Source organism: Pan paniscus, chromosome 10, assembly GCF_029289425.2.
Source record: "Pan paniscus chromosome 10, NHGRI_mPanPan1-v2.0_pri, whole genome shotgun sequence".
Taxonomy (NCBI): domain Eukaryota; kingdom Metazoa; phylum Chordata; class Mammalia; order Primates; family Hominidae; genus Pan; species Pan paniscus.
Genome location: NC_073259.2, coordinates 63,930,939 through 63,953,367, shown reverse-complemented (window position 1 = coordinate 63,953,367; position 22,429 = coordinate 63,930,939). Strand labels below are relative to the sequence as shown.

Here is a 22,429-nt window from a genome sequence, read left to right as displayed (position 1 = left end):
CTGAATACTCGAATAATGAGCATCATACTATCTTACGGTGATTTGCTTGGAAGTTTGGATGACTATTTGGAAGAAAAGTCATTTCTGTTTTGCAGCAGTAATTCACTCTTTCCACAAAGACTGAGCAACTCTAATACTATCTGCCAGCCTCTGGGGATGGGTGAATATTCTTGGGGAACTGACACTCCAGCCAGTGCTCAGGGCTTGTTTTAATCTGACTCTAAATGCAGTCTTCCTTCCTTGTGTGCACTGCAGAGTGGGGCTGCAGAGCAGAAGGGGCCTAAATTGGGTGGGGCTGTAGTAGAGGTAACATGTACATCCCTGTACAGCCAAGCACACATTTCTTCAGTACAGGTGAAGTCATCTGCTTTGTAACTCATTAAAACTAGGCTATCATAGCCATTTCTTTTCTTGTTTGGTTATTTACAAAAGTAACATATCTATTTGTAATAAGTCAAACAATTCAGAATTGTATAAAGAGAAAAAGATAATCTTCATGCCCCTTTCCAATCTCATCACTCTAAATTAACTAATAGTAAATAATTTGGTTATACAAGGTTTTTCATTCTCCTCCTTTTTTTTTTTAATAGGGAAAAGTTGAAAACAGGAACACGGATGTGGAATGACGTGCATTGGACCTTCTATTATCAAAAGGGAGTAAGATGCAGAAGAGATAAGACAGAGAAAAAACTGTGAAAGCAAGACTTTCTCATCAGGCTACCCCCTGACTGCTTCTCCTGTGTCATCACTGCTGCTGCTGCTTTTTTTTTTTTCTTTTTTGAGACAGAATCTCACTCTGTCAACCAGGCTGGAGTGCAGTGGCACGATCACGGCTCACTGCAACCTCTGCCTCCTGGGCTCAAGTGATTCTCAAACCTCAGTCTTCCAAGTAGCTAGAATTACAGACACGCAACACCACACCCAGCTAATTTTTGTATTTTTACTAGAGACAGGGTTTTGCCATGTCGGCCAGGCTGGTCTCGAACTTCTGACCTCAAGTGATCCATCTGCTTGGGCCTCCCAAAGTGCTGGGATTACAGGCATGAGCCACTGTGCCCAGCCCATCACTGCTTCTTCTAAGCCACCTGGTGTGACGTCCCCTCCTAAGATGGAAGTGAGGAAAAGGGCACTTGCCTATTCAGAGGACTCCTGCTTTGCCTACATTCTGCTGTTATTAAATCACAGCTGTGGCTTTGGGAAACTAATTCATTAGGCCAATACAATGCTGGAATGCACAACCAAGAGAAGTTCTGGAGTCTGACCCTCTCTTGATACTTTAGAAGAGAAGGGACAAGCATGTGGTGTGGTGGATTCAGTTCTTTCCTTGGCTGATCACTGAGAGCTGACCAGATGATCTGGCCTGGCTTTACATCCTGTTTGCCGCCATGTTGCACATGATGGTCATGACCGCACATTCACAACCGGATTATTTACACACAGGCTGGTGAGGGGAAAGGGAGGCAGCTGATGGGCAGAAGCTGAAGGACTTACGCATCGCCTGCACTAATGGCCATAATTTTCTGGATGCCCCCGGTGTTTAGAAGGTCACGTGCATTCTGGTAACTGTTTTGGATTATGTTGTTCAATGTGTAACAGGCAGAGGCTGTAGTTTCAATGAGAAGGTCAGTACTCGGGACTGTGTCAGGAATGATGGAAACCAAATCAGGGAGAGTTTCTTTGGCTACAAAATGAAAAAAAAAAAAAAAACACTTAATTAAAAAGATTGTTTCTTAATCCCAAGATCCCAATATATTTTGGGTGAAGAACATTCTTTTTTTTTTTTTTGAGACGGAATCTTGCTCTGTTGCCCAGGCTGGAGTGCAGTGGCGCCATCTTGGCTCACTGCAAGCTCTGCCTCCTGGGTTCACGCCATTCTCCTGCCTCAGCCTCCCGAGTAGTTGGGACTACAGGCACCCGCCACCACGCCTGGCTAATTTTTTAATTTTTTAATTTTTTTTTATTTTCAGTAGAGACGGAGTTTCACCGTGTTAGCCAGGATGGTCTCGATCTCCTGACCTCGTGATCTGCCAGCCTCGGCCTCCCAAAGTGCTGGGATTACAGGCGTGAGACACTGCGCCCGGCCAAGAACTTTCTTAAAAAGAAACACAGCTGGTTAACAACACATGGAAAGATGTAATTTCCCTAATAACAAATTTTTAAAAATATTTGAAAAGAGGATACTCTGTGCTCAGTATATTGAAAATCTTTTCAGAGTGTAATTTGGCAGAAATGTCAAGAACTTAAAACATTTTCATCTTCTTCAATTCGGTAATTCCATGTCTAGGAATACATCTTAAAAATATCACTTTGAAAATGAAAAAAGCTTTCTACAGAGATCTTTATGACAGTACTACATGTAACTGAAAAACTAAAAAGCCTGAATATCCTTATAATAGGACTATGATTAACTAAAACACACCTGCAGACTATTCATCACAAAACCTATCTATGAAGCATGTATAATAAAAAGAAAATAATTATGTTAATAGTGTATGTGAAAAATCAGTATATTTATATAAATAATACATAATATTATTGGCCAGGTTCGGTGGCTCACACCTGTAATCCCAGCACTTTGGGAGGCTGAGGTGGGTGGATCACTTAAGGTCAGGAGTTCAAGACCAGCCTGGCCAACATGGTGAAACCCTGTCTCTATTAAAAATACAAAAATTAGCTGGGCGTAGTGGCACATGCCTGTGCCTGTAGTCCCTGCTACTCAGGAGGCTGAGGCACAAGAATTGCTTGAGCTTGGGAGGCAGAAGTTGCAGTGGGCAGAGATCACGCCACTATTCTCCAGCCTGGGCAACAGAGAGAGACCCTGTCTCAAAAAAAAAAAAAACAAAAAAAAAAGAATACATACTATTACCAAAAAACCCACGTAAGAAACCTGAGGAAAAATGTTAATAGGAGCTGTTTTTCTACAACAATATTAATAGTGAACTAAAATCTTTTTTTTTTTTGAAACAGAGTCTTGCTCTGTCACCCAGGCTGGAGTGCAGTGGCGCGATCTCGGCTCTCTGCAAGCTCCGCCTCCCGGGTTCATGCCATTCTCCTGCCTCAGCCTCCTGAGTAGCTGGGATTACAGGTGCCCCCCACCACGCTGGGCTAATTTTTTTGTATTTTTAGTAGAGACGGGGTTTCACCTTGTTAGCCAGGATGGTCTTGATCTCCTGACCTTGTGATCCGCCCGCCTGGGCCTCCCAAAGTGCTGGGATTAGAAGCGTGAGCTACCGTGCCTGGCCAAGCTAAAATCATTTTTAAGGCCAGGCAAGGTAGCTCATGTCTGTAATCCCAGCACTTTAGAAGGCCGAGACAGGAGGATCACTTGAGCCCAGGAGTTTGAGACCAGTCTGGAAAATATAATGAGACCCCGTCTCTATTTTAAAAAGTAAAATTAAATAGTAAATAAATAATAAACAAATAATCTTTGCTTCCCAAGGTTTTTCCAATACATAAGTAATACTACTCTTGGTTTTTTTTTTTTTTTTGGAGATGGAGTTTCGCTCTTGTTGCCCAGGCTGGAGTGCAATGGCGTGATCTCATCTCACTGCAACCTCCGCCTCCCAGGTTCAAGCAATTCTCCTGCCTCGGCCTCCCGAGTAGCTAGGATTACAGGTACGCACCACCATGCCCGGCTAATTTTTTGTATTTTTTTTTTTTTCAGTAGAGATGGGGTTTCTCCATGTTGAGGCTGGTCTCGAACTCCTGACCTCAGGTGATCTGCCCGCCTCAGCCTCCCAAAGTGCTGGGATTACAGGCGTGAGCCACTGCGCCTGGCCTACTGTTTTAAAAAGAGAAATAAACTATTTTAAATGTACTTTTCTACTATGTATATAACTTCTTGGTTATAAGTTTCGAGTTTGGCTTTTTTTTTTGTACTAACAAGAAAGGTATTAAAAAAATAGACATGCCACTTTCACAATTAGGCTATAGAAAATAAAAAAGATACATAGACCAATGGAATAGAATAGAAAACCCAGAAATAAAGCAAAATACTTACAGCCAACTGATCTTTGACAAAGCAAACAAAAACATTAAGTGGGGAAAGGCCACCCTATTCAACATATTCAACAAATGATGCTGGGATAATTGGCAAGCCACATGTAAAAGAATAAAGCTGGATCCTCATCTCTCACTTTATACAAAAATCAACTCAAGATGGATCAAAGATTAAATCTGAGACCTGAAACCATAAAAATTCTAGAAGATAACACTGGAAAAACTCTTCTAGACATTGGCTTAGGCAAAGAGTTCATGACCAAGAACCCAAAAGCAAATGCAACAAAACCAAAAATAAGTAAATGGGATCCAATTAAACTAAAAAGCTTCTGCACAGCAAAATAAATAATCAGCAGAGTAAACAGACACCCCACAGAGTGGGAGAAAATATTCACAAACTGCATTCGACAAAGGACTAATATCCAGAATCTACAAGGAACTCAAAAAAGCAAGAAAAAAGCCAAATAATTCCATCAAAAAGTGGGTTAAGGACATGAATAGACAATTCTCAAAAGAAGATATACAAATGGCATATGAAAAATTTTTTGATATGCCTCATACATATGAAAAAATGCTCAACATCACTAATTATCATGGAAATGCAAATTAAAAGCACAATGAGATACCACCTTACTCCTGCAAGAATGACCATAATTTAAAAATCAAAATTTAATAGATGTTGGCATGGATATGGTGAAAAGGGAACACTTCTACACTGCTGGTGGGAATGTAAACTAGTACAACCACTATGGAAAACAGTATAGAGATTCCTTAAAGAACTAAAAGTAGAACTACCATTTGATCCAGCAATACCACTACTGGGTATCTACCCAAAGGAAAAGAAGTCATTATATGAAAAAGACACTTGTACATGCATGTTTATAGCAGCACAATTCACAATTGCAAAATATGGAGCCAACCTAAATGCCCATCAACCAACGAGTGGATACAGGAAATGTGGTATATACACACCATGGAATACTACTCAGCCATTAAAAAGAAAGACATAATGGCCTTTGCGGCAAATTGGATGGAATTAGAGACCACTATTCTAAGTGAAATAACTCAGGAATGGAAAACCAAATATTGGATGTTCTCACTTATAAGTGAGAGCTAAGCTATGAGGATGCAAAGGAATAAGAGTTATATAATGGATTTTGGGGACTTGGGGGAAAGGTAGGAAGGGGTGAGGGATAAAAGACTACACATTGGGTACAGTGTACACTGCTCAGGTGACATGTGCACCAACATTTCAGAAATAATCACTAAATAACTTTTGCATGTAACTGAACACCACCTGTACCCAAAAATCTATTGAAAATTTTTAAAAGGTGTTAATATTTGATAAATCCACTGGAACTTGTCCTATGGTACATATTTTGGTCAATGTGAACTTGTGCTTAAACTTTTTGTAATAGTTATTTTCATGTATGTTTTCCTCTTTTTCCTCTAACCACTTTAGACTCTTCTTAAAAGATAGAGAGCATGCATCTTTTGCTTTTGCTGATCCCCACAGCTTCCGAATACGTGTTGTGTTTATCAGGAATTAACAAATACTGCCTAATTTTATTGTGTGCCTTCATCTGCGTTCATGTGGCATCTTGAAGCACATTTCTCTCTCTATGATACTGATAGTAATGAATTGTGTGACTGTCTCAACTTCAGATGAGGCTGTGGGTTCCTTGAAGCCAATTATCTTACTTATTTCTGTGTTTACAGCGTTGATCATTATTCCTGAAATGGACAAGTACTCAATAAAAGGCACTGAATGATATGTCATCATAATACCTGGACCTGATTGACAGGTAAGACATACCTTTTGCTCACAGGCCTGAACACTTTCCTTTTGACTGTGGTTCAAGCACACAGCATACTGTGGAGAGCTCAGCGTTCATCTAAAGCCAGAGTGCTGTAGTTTCAGTCCTGGTTCTGCTACTTTACAGCTCTATAGCCTGAGCAAGCTACTTAATGTCTCTATTTGTTTTTCCCTAAGTTGCAATGTCGGATAATAATGTCTATGTCACAGGGTTGTTCTGAGGGAACGAGTCAATGCATGTTAATTGTATTGCAGTACTGCGCATGTGGTAAGCTCTCAGTGGATGCTATTATCAGAAGTCTCCCTCCTTTTAGTAAGTTAAACTACAGAATGAAAGGCCTTGACTGGCAAAATAGCACTGTGAGATACAAACCCATGTTTTCTGTGTGAAATCTGTTATTCTGTTACCATGCTCCATTGCCTGTCTTTAAGTTTTTGAGAAAATGTAAGTTTCAAGTTTATTTCTCTAGATGTAAGTAAAACATAACAACTTTATTGCAGGTGAGAACAGGGAAAGTTACCTGGCTTAGAAAGCTCTCATGAGAAACACAAAGCATGTGTTCAAGCTGACTTTCACTTATTTCTTGCTATTAAAATTCTGAATTAAGAGAAGTCCTTTTACTTATATATTTGACATGAAGCCAATCTGGAATTTTAAAATAGCATTTATCTTGCTGAAGCCTCTTTTCTCTGTTATCCTTAAAGTAAAGTTTATCAACAGAATCCTCTAATATAAACCATGTGGCTACAGCTATACCTTCCCGACATTTAGGGGACTGCAGAACCTGAGGCCAACAGCATTTCTGCCCTGAAGGTACATGCTTAATGTGTATAGTGCTGTTATTTACCTTGGTGGTGTTTTAAAGATGGAGTCAATTTTTCATTTGGGAAAAGAACAAAAAAGGGAAAGGATAATACACCGCTATTGAAGTTCAGCACAAAAGACCATGGGGAGAGGATTTTAATAATTCTGAGAGTGCCTATGGCGAGGTCTCTTTCAGATTCACTGAGAATGTTCCAGGCTATCTCTACTTAGAATGAGCATGAAGCCATTGCATAAAACCTCCTGTCAAATGTGCTGCTGGCTGGCTTTGAAAAGGACATTACTAAAACAGCCTTTAATATCTCTGGGGCTATATATGTGCATATTTAAAAATCTAATCCATTAAAACAGGCAAAATATTGTTTATAATTTTTGTGAAACGTGAAAAACTGAATTTGAGTTGTTAGAAACGACCGATTACAGAGCATTATGAAGCATGTTTAATTTTAGCATTATCTTTCTATCATCTCATTTTGTAATTTTCTACTAGATACAACAAACATTTATCACATACTTCTTGGTATAAGCAAACAAATAAAAAATTATGTTATTTGATAATGTAATACCATTATCATCTCTGTCAATAATACAGTCAAAGGCAAAATATGTCTCATCACAGTTACTCAAAAAAAATCCATGCCAAATTTGCTATATTCAGTGACTCCTTGTCTTTTTATTGTGATTATCTGTTTATCCATTTTTTTAATAGTCCAACACACTGCCAAACTACTAAAGTAAACCACCACTATATGTGTTTTTCACATGTTCTAGAATTGTGGTGCTTAAGAGAGCCACAGAGAGAACATTCTGAAAGACAACTATATGGATTAGAAAGACTTCATTGGATGGTGTGACTGAGGGTGCCACCCAGTGAAAAATATCAACAATATTACTTATCTTGTTAATTATTAGTATGCTCTAAAATTTCTCTTTTGTAGTAATTTTTTTTTAAATGTTGGATATTTAAAAAAAATCTCTGGTGAGATCCACTGAGAAAGCCTGTTTGTGATATCTGGTGGCACAAAAGGCAGGCCGGTTTATCACCTACTCCTTACTCCCATTTCCAGTGCATCTTTGTGAACGGGAGGTGATACAGACAACATTTCATTGCATTGTATCTTCAGCATGTACATATTACACATAGATACTTATACCGACTCACCAATTTCATTCTGCAGAGAAAGATTCCGGGACAGATTCCTCAGCAGCGAGATGGCTGTCTTTTTCACACTTGGGTCACCAACATGCAGCATCTTTCGGGTGTGCTGCAGGCCACTTTCCTTCTGGACAACTGTCTGAGCCACTGATGTCGGCATCTGTTTTGAGAGACATATCCTATAAGTGCTATTGTATTTGATTTCACGATAACATTAAGTTTTCTGTAGATTACCAGAGGTTGATGAAGATGTTTTATTTTTATCTTATTTATTTATTTTGAGACAAAGTCTCTCTCTGTCATTCAGGCTGGAGTGCAGTGGTGTGATCTCAGCTCACCACAACCTCCACCTCCCAGGTTCAAGTGATTCTCCTGCCTCAGCCTCCAGACTAGCTGGGATTACAGGTGTGTGCCACCACGCCCAGCTAATTTTTTGGAATTTTAGTAGAGATGGTGTTTCACCATGTTGGCCAGGCTGGTCTCGAACTCCTGACTCAGGTGATCCACCTGCCTCAGCCTCCTAAAGTGTTGGGATTACAGGTGTGAACCACCATGCCCAGCCGAAGATGTTTTAAAAATTAGAACTGTGATGGAACTAGTCTAAAGGTATTTTCTTTAAACTCTTATTAAGTTTTCAAGTCAATTACTAGATAAAAACCTGTTTATTCAGTACTTTTAAATGCAATCTTGGGGCCGGGTGTGGTGGCTCACACCTGTAATCCCAGCACTTTGGGAGGCCAAAGCTGGCTGATCACCTGAGGCCAGGAGTTCAAGACCAGCCTGGCCAACATGGTGAAACCCTGTCTTTACTAAAAAATACAAAAATATTAGCCAGGCGTGGTGGCATGTGCCTGTAGTCCCAGCTACTCAAGAGGCTGGGGCAGGAGAATCGCTTGAACCTGGGAGACAGAGGTTGCAGAGAGCCAAGATCATGCCACTGTGCTCAGCCTGGGTGACAGAGTGACAGTGTCTAAACAAACAAACAAACAAACAAACAAACAAACAAATGCAATGCAATGTTGGATTTAATTAGGTTATTAACATTTTTTCCATCTGTGTTTATAAATAAAATGGATTTCCCTCTTCCTTTTCTTGTACTACCCTTTTCACTTTTAGAATCAAGGTTATACTAACATCATTAAGTTAGTTGGGTAGTATTTAATCTTTTTCTATCTCCTTTAGCTATTTGTGTAATACAAGTAATCTCTTCTTTTGGTAGAATTTAGCCATACACATTGAATATCCCTTCACTGAAATGCTTGAGACCAGAAGTGTTTTGGTTTTTTTCAGATTTTGGAATATTTGCAAATATATAATGAAATATCTTGGGGATGAGAACCAAGTCTAAATATGAAATTCATTTATCTTTCATATGCACCTTATGCTCATAGCCTAGAGGTCATTTTATCCAATATTTGTAATAATTCTGTGCATGAAATAGTTTATATACGAGGAGCCACTGGAAAGCAAAGGTGTCACTAACTCAGCCACCCATGTGGACAATCTGTGGTTGTCTGGCATCACCATTATTCCTGACTCTGAATTCATGTACTACTGATAAGCAATCATTTTCTTACACTTACACATGTACTTAACAGTTAAAAATATGATATGCCATTAATACAGTTAAAAAAATAATGTGTTCAGGTAACTAAGAAGCACAGTAGCATCACCAGAATACCTGTCTCAGCTGTTAGACAGCAACAGACAACGGCAGGCTTTCCGTCTCTACCATGCTGTGTTTTGATGGAAAGGTTACTGTCCACTGTATTTTTTGTTTTCAGGTGAGAAGAAACATGAAAAGCAATTGAGGGACCAGGAACTGGGTCCTTTAGGGATGAGGAGGCATTCTGTTGGATGGTTTTGCAAAATGTTGCCTCTAGAGTCATCTGCCTCATTAACAATGGCTTTTTTTCCTTCAACTTTTAAGCTCAGGGGTACATGTGTAGGATGTGTAGGTTTGTTAGACAAGTTAATGTGTACCATGGTGGTTTGCTGCACAGATCATCCCATCACCTAGGTATTAAGCCCAGCGCCCATTAGCTATTCTTCCGGTGATGCTCTCCCTCATCCCCCAACAGGCCCCAGTGTGTGTAGTTCCCCACCAAGTATCCATGTGTTCCCATTGTTCAGCTCCCACTTATAAGTGAGGCCACGTGGTACTTGGCTTTCTGTTCCTACATTAGTTTGCCAAGGATAACAGCTTCCAGCTCCATCCATGTCCCTGCAAAGGACATGATCTCGTTCCTTTTTATGGCTGCACAGTATTCCATGGTGTGTATGTATGACATTTTCTTTATTCAATCTATCACTGGTGGGCATTTGGGTTGATTCCATGTCTTTGCTATTGTGAATAGTGCTGCAATGAACATACACATGCATGTATCTTTATAAGAGAACGATTTATATTCCTTTGGGTATATACCCAATAATGGGATTGCTGGGTCAAATGGTATTTCTGCCTCTAGATCTTTGAGAAAGCACCACACTGTTCTCCACAGTGGTTGAACTAATTTGCACTCCCACCAATGGTGGAAAAGCATTCTTTTTTCTCTGCAACCTTGCCAGCATCTGTTGTTTTTTTGACTTTTTAATAATCACCATTCTGACTGGCATGAGATGGTATCTCACTGTGGTTTTGATTTGCATTTTTCTAATGATCAGTGATGTTGAGCTTTTTTTCACGTTTGTTAACCACATGTACGTCTTCTTTTGAGAAGAGTCTGTTCATGTCCTTTGTCCACTTTTTAATGGGGTTGTTTTTTTTTTTGTCTTGTAAATTTGTTTAGGTTCCTTATAGACTCTGGATATTAGACCTTTGTCAGGAAGATAGATTGTAAACATTTTCTCCCATTTTGTAGGTTGTCTGTTCACTCTGATGATAGTTTCTTTTGCTGTGCAGAAGCTCTTTAGTTTGATTGCATCCCATTTGTCAATTTTTGCTTTCATTGCTATTGCTTTTGGTGTTTTTGTCATGAAATCTTTGCCAGTGCCTATGTCCTGAATGGTATTGCCTAGATTTTCTTCTAGGGTTTTTATAGTTTTGGGTTTTACATTTAAGTCTTTAATCCATCTTGAGTTAATTTTTGTATAAGGTACAAAGAAGGGGTCCAGTTTCAATTTTCTGCATATGACTAGCCAGTTCTCCCAGCACCGTTTATTAAATAGGGAATCCTTTCCCCATTGCTTGCTTTTGTCAGGTTTGTTGAAGATCAGATTGTTGTAGGTGTGCAGTCTTAATTTCTGAGTTCTCTATTCAATTCCATTGGTCTATGTGTCTGCTTTTTGTACCAGTGCCATGCTGTTTTGGTTATGGTAGCCCTGTAATACAGTTTGAAGTCAGGTAGCATGATGCCTCTAGCTTTGATCTTTTTGCTTAGGACTGTCTTGGCTATTCGGCTCTTTTTCAATTCCATATGAATTTTAAAATAGTTTTTTCCAATTCTGTGAAGAATGTCAATGGTAGTCTAATGGGGATAGCATTGAATCTATAAATTACTTTGGGCAGTAGTTTATTGAGAGCTTTTACCATGAAGCGATGTCGAATTTTATCAAAGGCCTTTTCTGCATCTATTGAGATCATGTGGTTTTTGTCTGTAGTTCTGTTTATGTGATGAATCACGTTTATTGATTTGCGAATGTTGAACCAACCTTGCATCCTGGGGATGAAACCCACTTGATGGTGGTGGATAAGCTTTTTGATATGCTGCTAGATTCAGTCTGCCAGTATTTTACTAAGGATTTTTGTATCTATGTTCACCATGGATATTGGTCTGAAGTTTTCTTTTTTTGTTGTATCTCTGCCAGGTTTTGGTATCAGGATGATGCTGGTCTCATACAATCAGTTAGGGAGGAGTCCCTCTTTTTCAATTTTTTGGAACAGTTTCAGTAGAAATGGTACCCGCTCTTTGTACCTCTGGCAGAATTCAGCTGTAAATCTGTCTGGTCCTGGGTTTTTTGTGGTTGGTAGGCTATTTGCTACTACCTCAATTTTAGAACTCATTATTGGTCTACTAAGGGATTCGATTTCTTCTTGGTTCAGTCTTGGGAAGGTGTATGCGTCCAGGAGTTTATCCATGTTTTTCTAGATTTTCTAGTTTATGTGCATAGAGGTATTCATAGTATTCTCTGATGGTTGTATGTATTTCTGTGGGGTCAGTGGTGATATCCCACTTATCATTTCTGATTGTGTTATTTGATTCTTCTCTCTTTTCTATTAGTCTAGCTAGTAGATCATCTTATTAATTTTTTTCAAAAAAACAGCTCCTGAATTTGTTGATTTTTTGAAGGGTGCGTGTGTGTGTGTGTGTGTGTGTGTGTGTCTGTATCTCCTTCAGTTCCACTCCGATCTTGGCTATTTCTTGCCTTGGGGTTTGTTTGCTCTGGTTTTCTAGTTCTTTTAGTTGTGATGTTAGGTTGATACCTTGAGATCTTTCTAGCTTATTGATCTGGGCATTTAGTGTTACAAATTTCCCTCTTAACACTGCTTTAGCTGTGTCCCAGAGATTCTGGTACACTGTCTCTTTGTTCTCATTAATTTCAAACAACTTCTTGACTTCTGCCTTAATTTCGTTATTTATCCACAAGTAATTCAGGAGCAGGCTGTTCAATTTCTATGTACTTGTGTGGTTTTGAGTGAATTTCTTAATCTTGAGTTCTAATTTGGTTGCACCGTTGTCTGAGAGATGGTTTCTTATGATTTCGGTTCTTTTGCATTTGCTAAGGAGTGTTTTACTTCTGATTATGTGAACAAGTTTTGAGTAAGTGCTGTAGGGTGAGAAGAAGAATGAATATTCTGTTGTTTTTTGGTGGAGAGTTCTGTAGATATCTATCAGGTCTGCTTGATCCAGAGCTGAGTTAACTCTTCTTGTTGAATTGAACCCTTTACCATTATATAATGCCCTTCTTTGTCTTTTTTTGATCTTTGTTGGTGTAAAGTCTGTTTTGTCAGAACTAGGATTGCAACCCTTGCTTTTTTCTGTTTTCCATTTGCTTGGTAAATTTTCCTCCATCTCTTTATTTTGAGCCTAAGTGTGTCTTTGCATGTGAGATGGGTCTCTTGAAGACAGCACCCCAATGGGGGTTGGCTCTTTATCCAGTTTGCCATTTTGTGTCTTTCAATTGGTGCATTTAGCCCGTTTACATTTAAGGCTAGTATTGTTATGTGTGAATTTGATTCTGTCATCATGATGCTAACTGGTTATTTTGCAGACTTGTTTATGTGGTTGCTTCATACTGTCACTGGTCTGTGTACTTCAGTGTGTTTTCATAGTGGCTGGTAATGGTTTTTCCTTTCCACGTTTAGTGCTTCCTTCAGGAGCTTTTGCATGGTAGGCCTGGTATTGACGAATTCCCTCAACATTTGCTTGTCTGAAAAGGATCTTATTTCTCTTTTGTTTATGAAGGTTAGTTTGGCTGAAAATGAAATTCTGGGTTGGAAATTCTTTTCTTTAAGAATTTTAAATATTGGCCCCCAGTCTCTTCTGGCTTGTAGGGTTTCTGCTGAGAAGTCTGCTGTTAGTCTGATGGGCTTACCTTTGTAGGTGACCTGGCCTTTCTCTCTGGCTGCCCTTAACACTTTTTCTTTCATTTTGACCTAGAATCTGATAAGTATGTGTCTTGGATAATCTTCTCATGGAGTATCCTACTGGGGTTCTCTCCATTTCCTGAATTTGAATGTTGGCCTGTCTTGATAGGTTGGGGAAATTCTACTGGATGATATACTGAAGTATGTTTTCCAACTTGGTTCTGTTCTCCCTGTCTCTTTCAGGTACCCCAGTCAGTTGTAGGTTCCATCTCTTTACATAATCCCACATTTCTTGGAGGTTTTGTTCATTCCTTTTCATTCTTTTTTCTCTATTCTTGTCTGCCTGTCTTATTTCAGAAAGATAGTCTGCAAGCTCTGAGATCCTTTCCTCCACTTGGTCTCTTCTGCTGTTGATACTTGTGATTGCACTGTGAAGTTCTCATGTTATATTTTTCAGCTCCATCAAGTCAGTTATGTTCCTCTCTAAACTGGCTATTCTGGTTATCAGCTCCTGTATTGTTTTATCATGATTCTTAGCTTCTTTGCATTGGGTTACGACATGCTCCTTTATCTCAGCGAAGTTTGTTATTTCCCACCTTCTGAAGCCTACTTCTGTCAATTCAGCCATCTCAGCCTCATCGCAGTTCCGAGGCCTTGCTGGAGAGGTGTTGCATTCACCTGGAGAAGAGGCACTCTGTCTTTTTGAGTTTCAGCGTTTTTGCACTGATTCTTTCTCATCTTTGTGGGCTTATCTACCTTCGACCTTTGAGGCTGCTGACTTCTGAAAAGGTTTTCTGTGGGGTCTTTTTTGTTGATGTTGTTGTTGTTTTTTTCTTTTCATGGTCAGGCTACTGAATGTTAGCAACCACAGGGCTGCTGTGGTTTGTTGGGGGTCTGCTCCAGACCTTAGTTGCCTCTGCTTTTCCTGTACTTGGAGGTATCAACAGTGAAGGCTGTGAAGCAGCAAAGATGGCAGCCTGCTCCTTCCTCTGGACACTCCATCCCAGGGTGGGTACTGACCTGCTGCTGGCCCAAGTGCTCCTTTCAGAGGTTTCTGGAGACCCTTATTGAAAGGTCTCACCCAGTCAGGAGGAACAGAATTAGGGACCCGCTTAAAGAAGCAGTCTGGCTGTAGAGCAGGTGTGCTCTGTTGGGGAGGACCCTTCCTCATCTGGACTGCCCAGACTCTCTAGAGTGGGCAAGCTGGAACAGCTCAGTTGACTGAACCACAGAGAAGGCAGCCTCCCCTCCTTCTGGGAGCTGCATCCCAGGGAGAGATCAGAGCTCTCTGTCCATATAAGCCCGGCTGGAGTGATTGAAGGCCCCCCACAGGGAGGCCCTGCCCAGTGAGGAGGAATGGATCAGGGTCCCACTTTAAAGCAGTTTGGGCACAATCTGGCACAGCAGCTGTGCTGTGTTGGGGGTATCCCTTCCTCATCTGGACCACCCAGACTCTCTGGAGCTGGCAGGCTGGAATGTGCAGTTGACCAAACCACAGAAATGGTAGCCACCCCTCCCACAGGGAACTCCATCCTGTTTCAGGCAGACTCATTGTGTTGCCATTGGCTGGCTGGAATTCCAAGACAGTGGGACTTAACTTGTGAGGTGCTGTGGAAGTGGGGCCTGCAGAACAATGCTGCTTGGCTCCCTGGATTCAGCCCCCTTCCTAGGGGAATGTACAAAGGGATCTGTCACCTTGCTGGAAATTCCGGGGCCGGAGTATGTAAAACTCTTGTCTCGGTGTGTACCTGTGCTGAGACTCCGCACAGCTCTGTTTATTGGACCCAAGGCCCTGGTAGCGTGGGCTCATGAGGGGATCTCCTGATCCACAAGTTGCAAAGATCTGTGGGAGAAGCATGGTCCTGGGTGGGTCGCACAATCAGTCTCCACTTCCCTTTGCTGGGGTGGGGGTTCCTTTGGCTCCGTGAGGCTCCTGGGTGGGCCACTGACCCACTCTGCTTTTCTTTATTCTCTCTGGATCAGGGTGATTGTTTAGTCAGTCCCAATGCGAGAACCTGGATATTTCAGTTGAAGGTGCTGAATTCACTTGATGCTTTCATTCCTCTCTGTGCTGTGGACTGCAGCTGCTTCTAATGGGCCCTCTTGGCCCCCATCTCAACAATAGCTCTTATTTTAGCAGTCTCTCTTTGATTTTATAAATAGACATGAGTTGTTCTGTTATGAATGCCTGCTGCTCTAGTTCTTCAATAAGCCCATCACACAATTTTACCCTGTCATCTACAGGCACTTTTTCTGCAGTGTTAACAATATCACTATTACCACAATTACCTTATTCAGAATCATTTTGGCCATTTCACCATTGGTCAATGAATGAACAAGCAGAGCCTTGTTATCAATGTTAGAAACTTCTTTAGTATTCACTTCTTCCAGCTAACTGACAGATTGTGAAGGTCTATTTTTTTGCAAAGGTAAGGAGTTCAGCCATCATTTTTTTTCTCACTTGACATATATAATCCTTCAAAGTCACCATCTGGTGACTTCATTACCAGTCAACATAGTTGTAGGCCAGAGTTGTGCCAGTCATGCACACCTGTTTCAAGCAATGGCAACAGCATATAGAGCATCCTCATGCTAAACTCCTTTTGAACACTTTCTCACACCCACACCTCTGCACACTGCTGGTAGCTAGCATGCTATTTAAGAAAAGTGTTTTTTTAATCTACTCTTTATTGATCTAAGGATACTCTGGTCACATGGCTAAATTGATGAAGTCACATTTAGGGGAAAGTACATAGAATAAACATTTTTTAAATGAGAATTTCAGCTGGGAGATGAGCAGAACAGTTGTCATGTAATAACAAAATCTTTGCAGTCATCATCCATTTGAGTCTCCCTGCAGCAAGCATGAGCCACTTGGTACCAAATGTTTGTGAAACCAATCAAAAAAGATGTCCCTGGTGCTCCAGGTCTTTTTGTTAGCATAATAACAGACTGGTAAGAAATTCACTCCTTGAAAACAGTGAGGACACAAGTTTTTATCTATCACCCCACTTATGTATGCCTGATGCATTAGCACATCCCAGCATATTCTGTTCTTGGCAGCCTTAATTCTAGTAGGTGCTGTCTCATCAGCTGTAGTCAGTGTCTTTCTGAGGCAATGATGCCAAAACAGTGATGTTTCATCAGCATTATAGACTTGTTTTGGCTTCAGATTTTCATTAGCCATGACTCTGGCAAACTCAATGAATTTCTTCACTGCTTTGTGATCAGCAGATGCTTTATGATCACAAATCTTTAAAAATGTAATGCTGTATCTTTTCTTAAATTTCTGCAACCAGACTATTGATTATTCACAGTTCCTTTTAATTTTCAGTTCATCATTGACCTTTGTTTCATGGTCAGCATACCACTATGTGCCATGTGTTCACTGTGACGTGGACAGATCCGCACTTTCAATACATGATCAAAATCTTCATGTTTGGCTTTATGCAGTTTTCTAATCTTCACTAACTTCTGTGAATCAGTTTCAGCACAGAACTTCAGCGGTGTATCCTTCTGTTTCTTCAGGTCATATATGGATGTTTCATATACTCCTGTCCAGTTTCTCCAACAGCTTGGCTTTCTGTGCTAGAGGTAAACATAAATGCTTCCTCTTTTTATCAGTTACCCTGAGGGGTATCTGCAGGCCATTTTGTCATTTTCAACAATATCTTTACACCACACAGCAAAGAGAGTAAGCAACCAAACACAGTTGAGTCATGCATGCAGGTCTTGGCTACATGTGGGGCATTGTGGGAAACCTGCCATCAGCATGCCTGGCCTGCACATATGCCATTTTACTATCCTTTGTGTGTGTGCTTGCTTGCGTGGGGGAAACTAGGTGTATGTGGAAAAGATGTATGGCAGCTGAAGGGAGCTGGGAGGGTTTTTTTTTTTTTTTTCTGCTTGAGGATGCTGAGTAAACTGTGTGTTGTGTGCCTGCGTTTTGACTGTGACTCGTCACATAAGGTCAAGTATAACATTTTCAACGCATGGTGTCATGCTGGTGCTAAAAAGGTTTTGGATTTTGGAGCATTTCAGATTTTGAAAATTTGGATTAGGGATGCTCAACCTACATTGCTGTATATCTGCCACTCACTTCCACGGTGACATGGAATCTGTGTTCACCCAGAAAGCTAACTGAGCTGAGAAAAAATCTTAAAGGGAGATGTCTTTCATTATTTCAGTTTATTTACTGGTTGATGATTAGTCATCTTTTCTGTTTCTTCTTGTTCAAGTTTTGGCAATTTACACACACTAATTAATTTACTCATTTCTTTTTTTCTTTTTTGAGACAGAGTCTCGCTCTGTCACCCAGGCTGGAGTGCAGTGGCATGATCTTGGTTCACTGCAACCTCTGCCTCCTGGGTTCAAGCAATTCTCCTGCCTCAGTCTCCTGAGTAGCTGGGACTACAGGCGCCCACCACCATGCCTGGCTAATTTTTTGTATTTTTAGTAGAGACGGGGTTTCACCATGTTAGCCAGGCTGGTCTTGAACTCCTGACCTCAAGTGATCCACCTGCCTCGGCCTCCCAAAGTGCTGGGATTACAGGCGTGAGCCACCATGCCTGGCCATTATTAACTTTTAAATGGGAAAACTCATCACTATTTCCATACAAATGACTTGCCAATTGACCTTCTGTAACCCACTTATAAGTTTGGATGTATATTCAGTCAAATCCATGTTAACTTGATCGCAGTCCTTGCATTTGTTATTCCTGGTTGTAGCTGTAAACTATCGTGGGCACAGTCAGTCTGAAGGAGAGAATTTTATTTTTGAAAATATAAAATATCTTGACTTCCAGGAGCTTACTAGAGAAATAAAAAATTGTAGCCTGCAGTTTTCAAAACCAATTCATCACAAGATTGAAGGTTATAAATCTAAATAATGGTCAGTATTAGCCCAATAGTGACCAAACAAACAAACATAAAACAAAAATGTAAACAAAACCAAAGCAAAAAACTAAACAAAACAAAACCCCCAAACAACCAAACAAATGGACTAAGCCATAAGGACCTCTTGTGAACTCTCATATGGATGTCTGGATTTTAGGAACAGGATTATCAGATCAGTGGGAGAAAATGTATAAACATTGGGAAGTAGAATCATTTCAAGTTCATTTTGGGCCTTCAGATATGACTTTAATGCTAATCAACTTACTTTAAACTGAGCCTGCTTAATATATAATGAAACAAATAACTGTCATGTCTTATTGTTTTTATAATTTAGTCAGTATCTTTTTTTCAATATTAAAAATAGTAGGAAGAAGCTGGGCCTGGTGGCTCATGCCTGTAATTCCAGCACTTTGGGAGGCTGAGGCAGGAGGATTGCTTGAGGCCAGGAGTTTGAGACCAGCTGGGCAACATAGTGAGACCCTGTCTCTACAAATGATAAAAAAATTTAGCTGGGTGTTGTGGTATGTGCCTGTGGTTCTAGCTTTTTGGGAGGCTGAGGTGGGAGAGAATCACTTGAACCCTGGTGGTCAAGGCTGCAGTGAGCCATGATTATACCACTGCACTCCAGCCTGGGTGACAAAGCAAGACCTCATCTTGGGGAAAAAAAAAATAAGGAGGAAGAAAACATGTAATTGTTAGATACAATTGCAATACTCTGTTTATTAGTTATTAAAACATAACTTTTATTAGACTCTCAAAGTGTCCATGACTCAAAGGAATTTAATTACTATTTTATAATGTTTGTTCTATTGTAAACAAATTAAAATTTGTCTTTCATTAATTTGCAGAACATTCTGTTAGACTATTTGCTCTCCTCTAAGAAGAATCCTTCCCCTGTAGCCATCCAAGGAGGAGACTACTGGACACCACTCCCGTATCCTGGGCCAGGAGGGACGTTTGGCACTCTCTGTCTTCCCAGTTGTGCTTCTACACTATTCAGTTTTCCCTCAAATGCATAAGTCCTGCTCTTCTGAGTCACCACCGTCCAGCTCTATCACCCCCCACAGCATTTTCTTTGCTATCACAAGGCCTATTATTCTTTCCTCAACATTTGCTGGAGGCTTTGGAGCCCAGTTCACAGCCTTCTCCACCTCCTATTCATATACCTCATCAAAATGATTACCTCACAGTTCCTAGACTTCCCCACAGTTCCTGACTTTCATCTCTTCCATACATCAGCCACTCACTTCCATGGTCACACAGAGCCTGTGTTCACTCAGAGACATGTTGCCTCTGAAAACATAAACTCAGCAATGTCAGGCTCTGAACATAGTTTCCCGTTCTCCCTGCTCTCCCTCCCTCCCTCCTACCATGTTTCTCTTCAGCCTCATCAAGAACTTTAGTTCCTTTACCTAACCTTCATTCCTTACACCTCAAGTTATCAATTCTCTCCTGTCTTAAATTTCTTATTTAGACTATGGTGCATGAACCATCACATTAAATATTATCTTTCCAGGCTGGGCACTATGGCTGAAGCCTGTAATCCCAGCACTTTGGGAGGCAGAGGAAGGCAGATCACCTGAGGTCAGGAGTTCGAGACCAGCCTGGCCAACATGGTGAAACTCCGTCTCTACTAAAAATACAAAAAATTAGCTGAGCATGGTGGTGGGCGCCTGTAATCTCAGCTACTTGGGAGGCTGAGGTAGGAGAATCACTTGAACCCAGGAGGCGGAGGTTGCAGTGAGCTGAGATCGTGCCACTGGACTCCACCCTAGGCGACAGAGTGAGACTCTGTCTTAAAAAAAAAAAAAATTCCAATAATCTCAACAATCTTGTCAGTCTGGTTTATTTTTCTCTCACCCATCAAAACTGCAATATACGGTTCATTTAACTTTTTTCTTTTCTGATTTTATACTTGTCTACCAAATATTGCTAGGGCGAACAATGCATTTGCAGAAGAACCAATCTGCAAATTATGGCCTCCAATCTCTACAAGGAACTCAATGTTGCTAGTAAACTTGTTGTCTCTTAAACACCAGTGGGGGTTTCAAAGCCTTACACCAGAATCACCCTTGTAAAATTTAATCTGATTACGTTCCACACCTCAGATTTAAACCCTTTCATGACTCTCCATCGCCTTCCGAATGATGTTCAAACATCTTAGTATGGCTCATACAGTCCTCTGTAGCCTGACATTTTCTTTCATTTCCTTCCTTACCACTACTCCCTAATTCTCTATTTTACAACTCTCCTAAACTGCCTATCTCTCCTACTAGACCATTCATTAGCCTCTTGAAAGAACGTATCTTATCCATCTTTTCTCCACCTCAGTGCCTTGTATGGTACCTTGCACATGATAGGTCCTATACAAATGTTTACTGACCTGAATTGTATAAATAATATGCTATCAAGTTTCCCTGAAGATTTATCATCTCAGAAGGTACTTGAAAACAAGATGGGGAATCAAATAAAGTCACAGAATATTTCTTAAAATTTTTGTTTTCTTTTAAAACATGAGAATTTCTTGAGAATTAAAATCTCGCTTTATAGATACATCATACTATACTATTTAATGATATATGCTGAGATATAATAAAGAGCATTAACGTTTTCATGTTAATTTGTAAGAACAATCATTGAAAACATGTGACTCTAGATGAGGTCTGATTCCTTAAATGCTGTTTGCTCAGCTTGGCGACAGCATGGCAAAATTTCACTAATTCCGATTTGCTGAGGGAAATGAGAATGCCTGAAGTAGGATGACCTTTAGAATTTGCTCCATAAGGAAAATAAGCAATGAGTGCTACCAAATAGAGAGTCTGTATTCTAGCTTTTGTAAGTATGTGAGAATGACTGTTAATTCGCTGGTCAACTGTTTGCAAATAACACATCTAATTCATATTGCCTTGATCATTAATGAGGTTGAAAAATGTTTTCAAATGTTTATTGGCCTTTAAAAAAAATTTCAACTTTTAGATTCAGAGGGTAGATGTGCAGGTTTGTGACATGGGTATACTGTGTGATGCTAAGGTTTGTGATATGAATAATCCCGTCACCCAGGTAGTAAGCATAGTACACAAGAGTTAGTTTTTCATCCCTTTCCCCCTCCTTCTCTCCCTCTTCTTGTAGTCCCCAGTGTCTATTGTTGCCATCTTTATGTCCATGAGTAACCATAGTTTAACTCCCACGTATAAGTGGGAGAATATGTGGTATTTGTTTTTCTGTACCTGCATTAATTCACTTAGGATAATGGCTTCCAGATGCATCCATGTTGCTGCAAAGGACATGATTTTACTCTTTTTTATGGCTGCATATCATTGCAGGGTGCATATGTACCACATTTTCTTTATCCAATCCACTACGGATGGGCACCCTGGTGGATTCCATGACTTTGCTACTGTGAATAGCATGGTGATGAACATATGAGTGCACGTGTCTTCTTGGTAGAATAATTTATTTTCCTTTGGATATCTACTCAGTAATGGGATTGCTGGGTGGAATGGTAGCTCTGTTTTAAGTTCTCTGAGAAACCTCCCAACTGCCTTCCACAGTGGCTGAACTAATTTATATTCCCACCAATAGTATGTAAGTGTTCCCTTCTCTCCAAAGCCTCACCAGCATCTGTTGTTTTTTGACTTTTTAATAATAGCCATTCTAAGTGGTATGAGATGGCATCTCACTGTAGTTTTGATTTGATAATTAATGATGATTAGTGATGATGAGCGTTTTTTCATGTTTGTTGGCCACTGGTAATGTCTTTTTTTTGAGAAATGTCTGTTCATGTCTTTGGCTCCCTTTTTAAATGGGGTTATTTAGTTTTTGCTTGCTGAATTTTTTAAGTTCCTTACAGATTCTGGATTTAAACCTTTACCAGATACATACTTTGTGAACATTTTCTCCCATTCTGTAGGTTGTCTGTTTACTCTGTTGATAGTTTATTTTGCTGTGCAGAAGCTCTTTAGCTTAATTAGGTCCCAGAATAGACAACCCAGCAATGAAGCTCCACACCTACAGCCATCTGGTCTTTGACAAAGTTGACAAAAATAAGCAATGGGGAAAGGACTCCCTATTCAATAAATGGTGCTGGGATAACTGGCTAGTCATATGCAGAAGAACAAAACTGAACCTCTACCTTTCACTATATATAAAAATTAATTCAAGATGGATTTAAGATTTAAACGTTAAGACCTCAAAATGTAAGACTCCTAGAAG

The 22,429-nt window shown here is 40.2% G+C and overlaps 1 protein-coding gene across 2 annotated transcripts in view; it reads right to left on the bottom strand.

Annotated features, from left to right (window-relative positions):
* PKP2 (plakophilin 2) overlaps positions 1 to 22,429 on the bottom strand; it is a 106,496-nt gene that overhangs the window by 4,052 nt on the left and 80,015 nt on the right. Inside the window, exons 10-11 of one of the 2 annotated variants that reach the window (XM_008966323.5) lie at positions 7,801 to 7,954; positions 1,492 to 1,681 (exon numbers count right to left, since the gene is read on the bottom strand). In XM_008966323.5, the coding sequence (XP_008964571.2) occupies positions 1,492 to 1,681; positions 7,801 to 7,954 (344 nt within the window). The remainder of the gene's footprint in view (positions 1 to 1,491; positions 1,682 to 7,800; positions 7,955 to 22,429) is intronic. The other variant, XM_057299471.2, reaches the window with a different exon arrangement.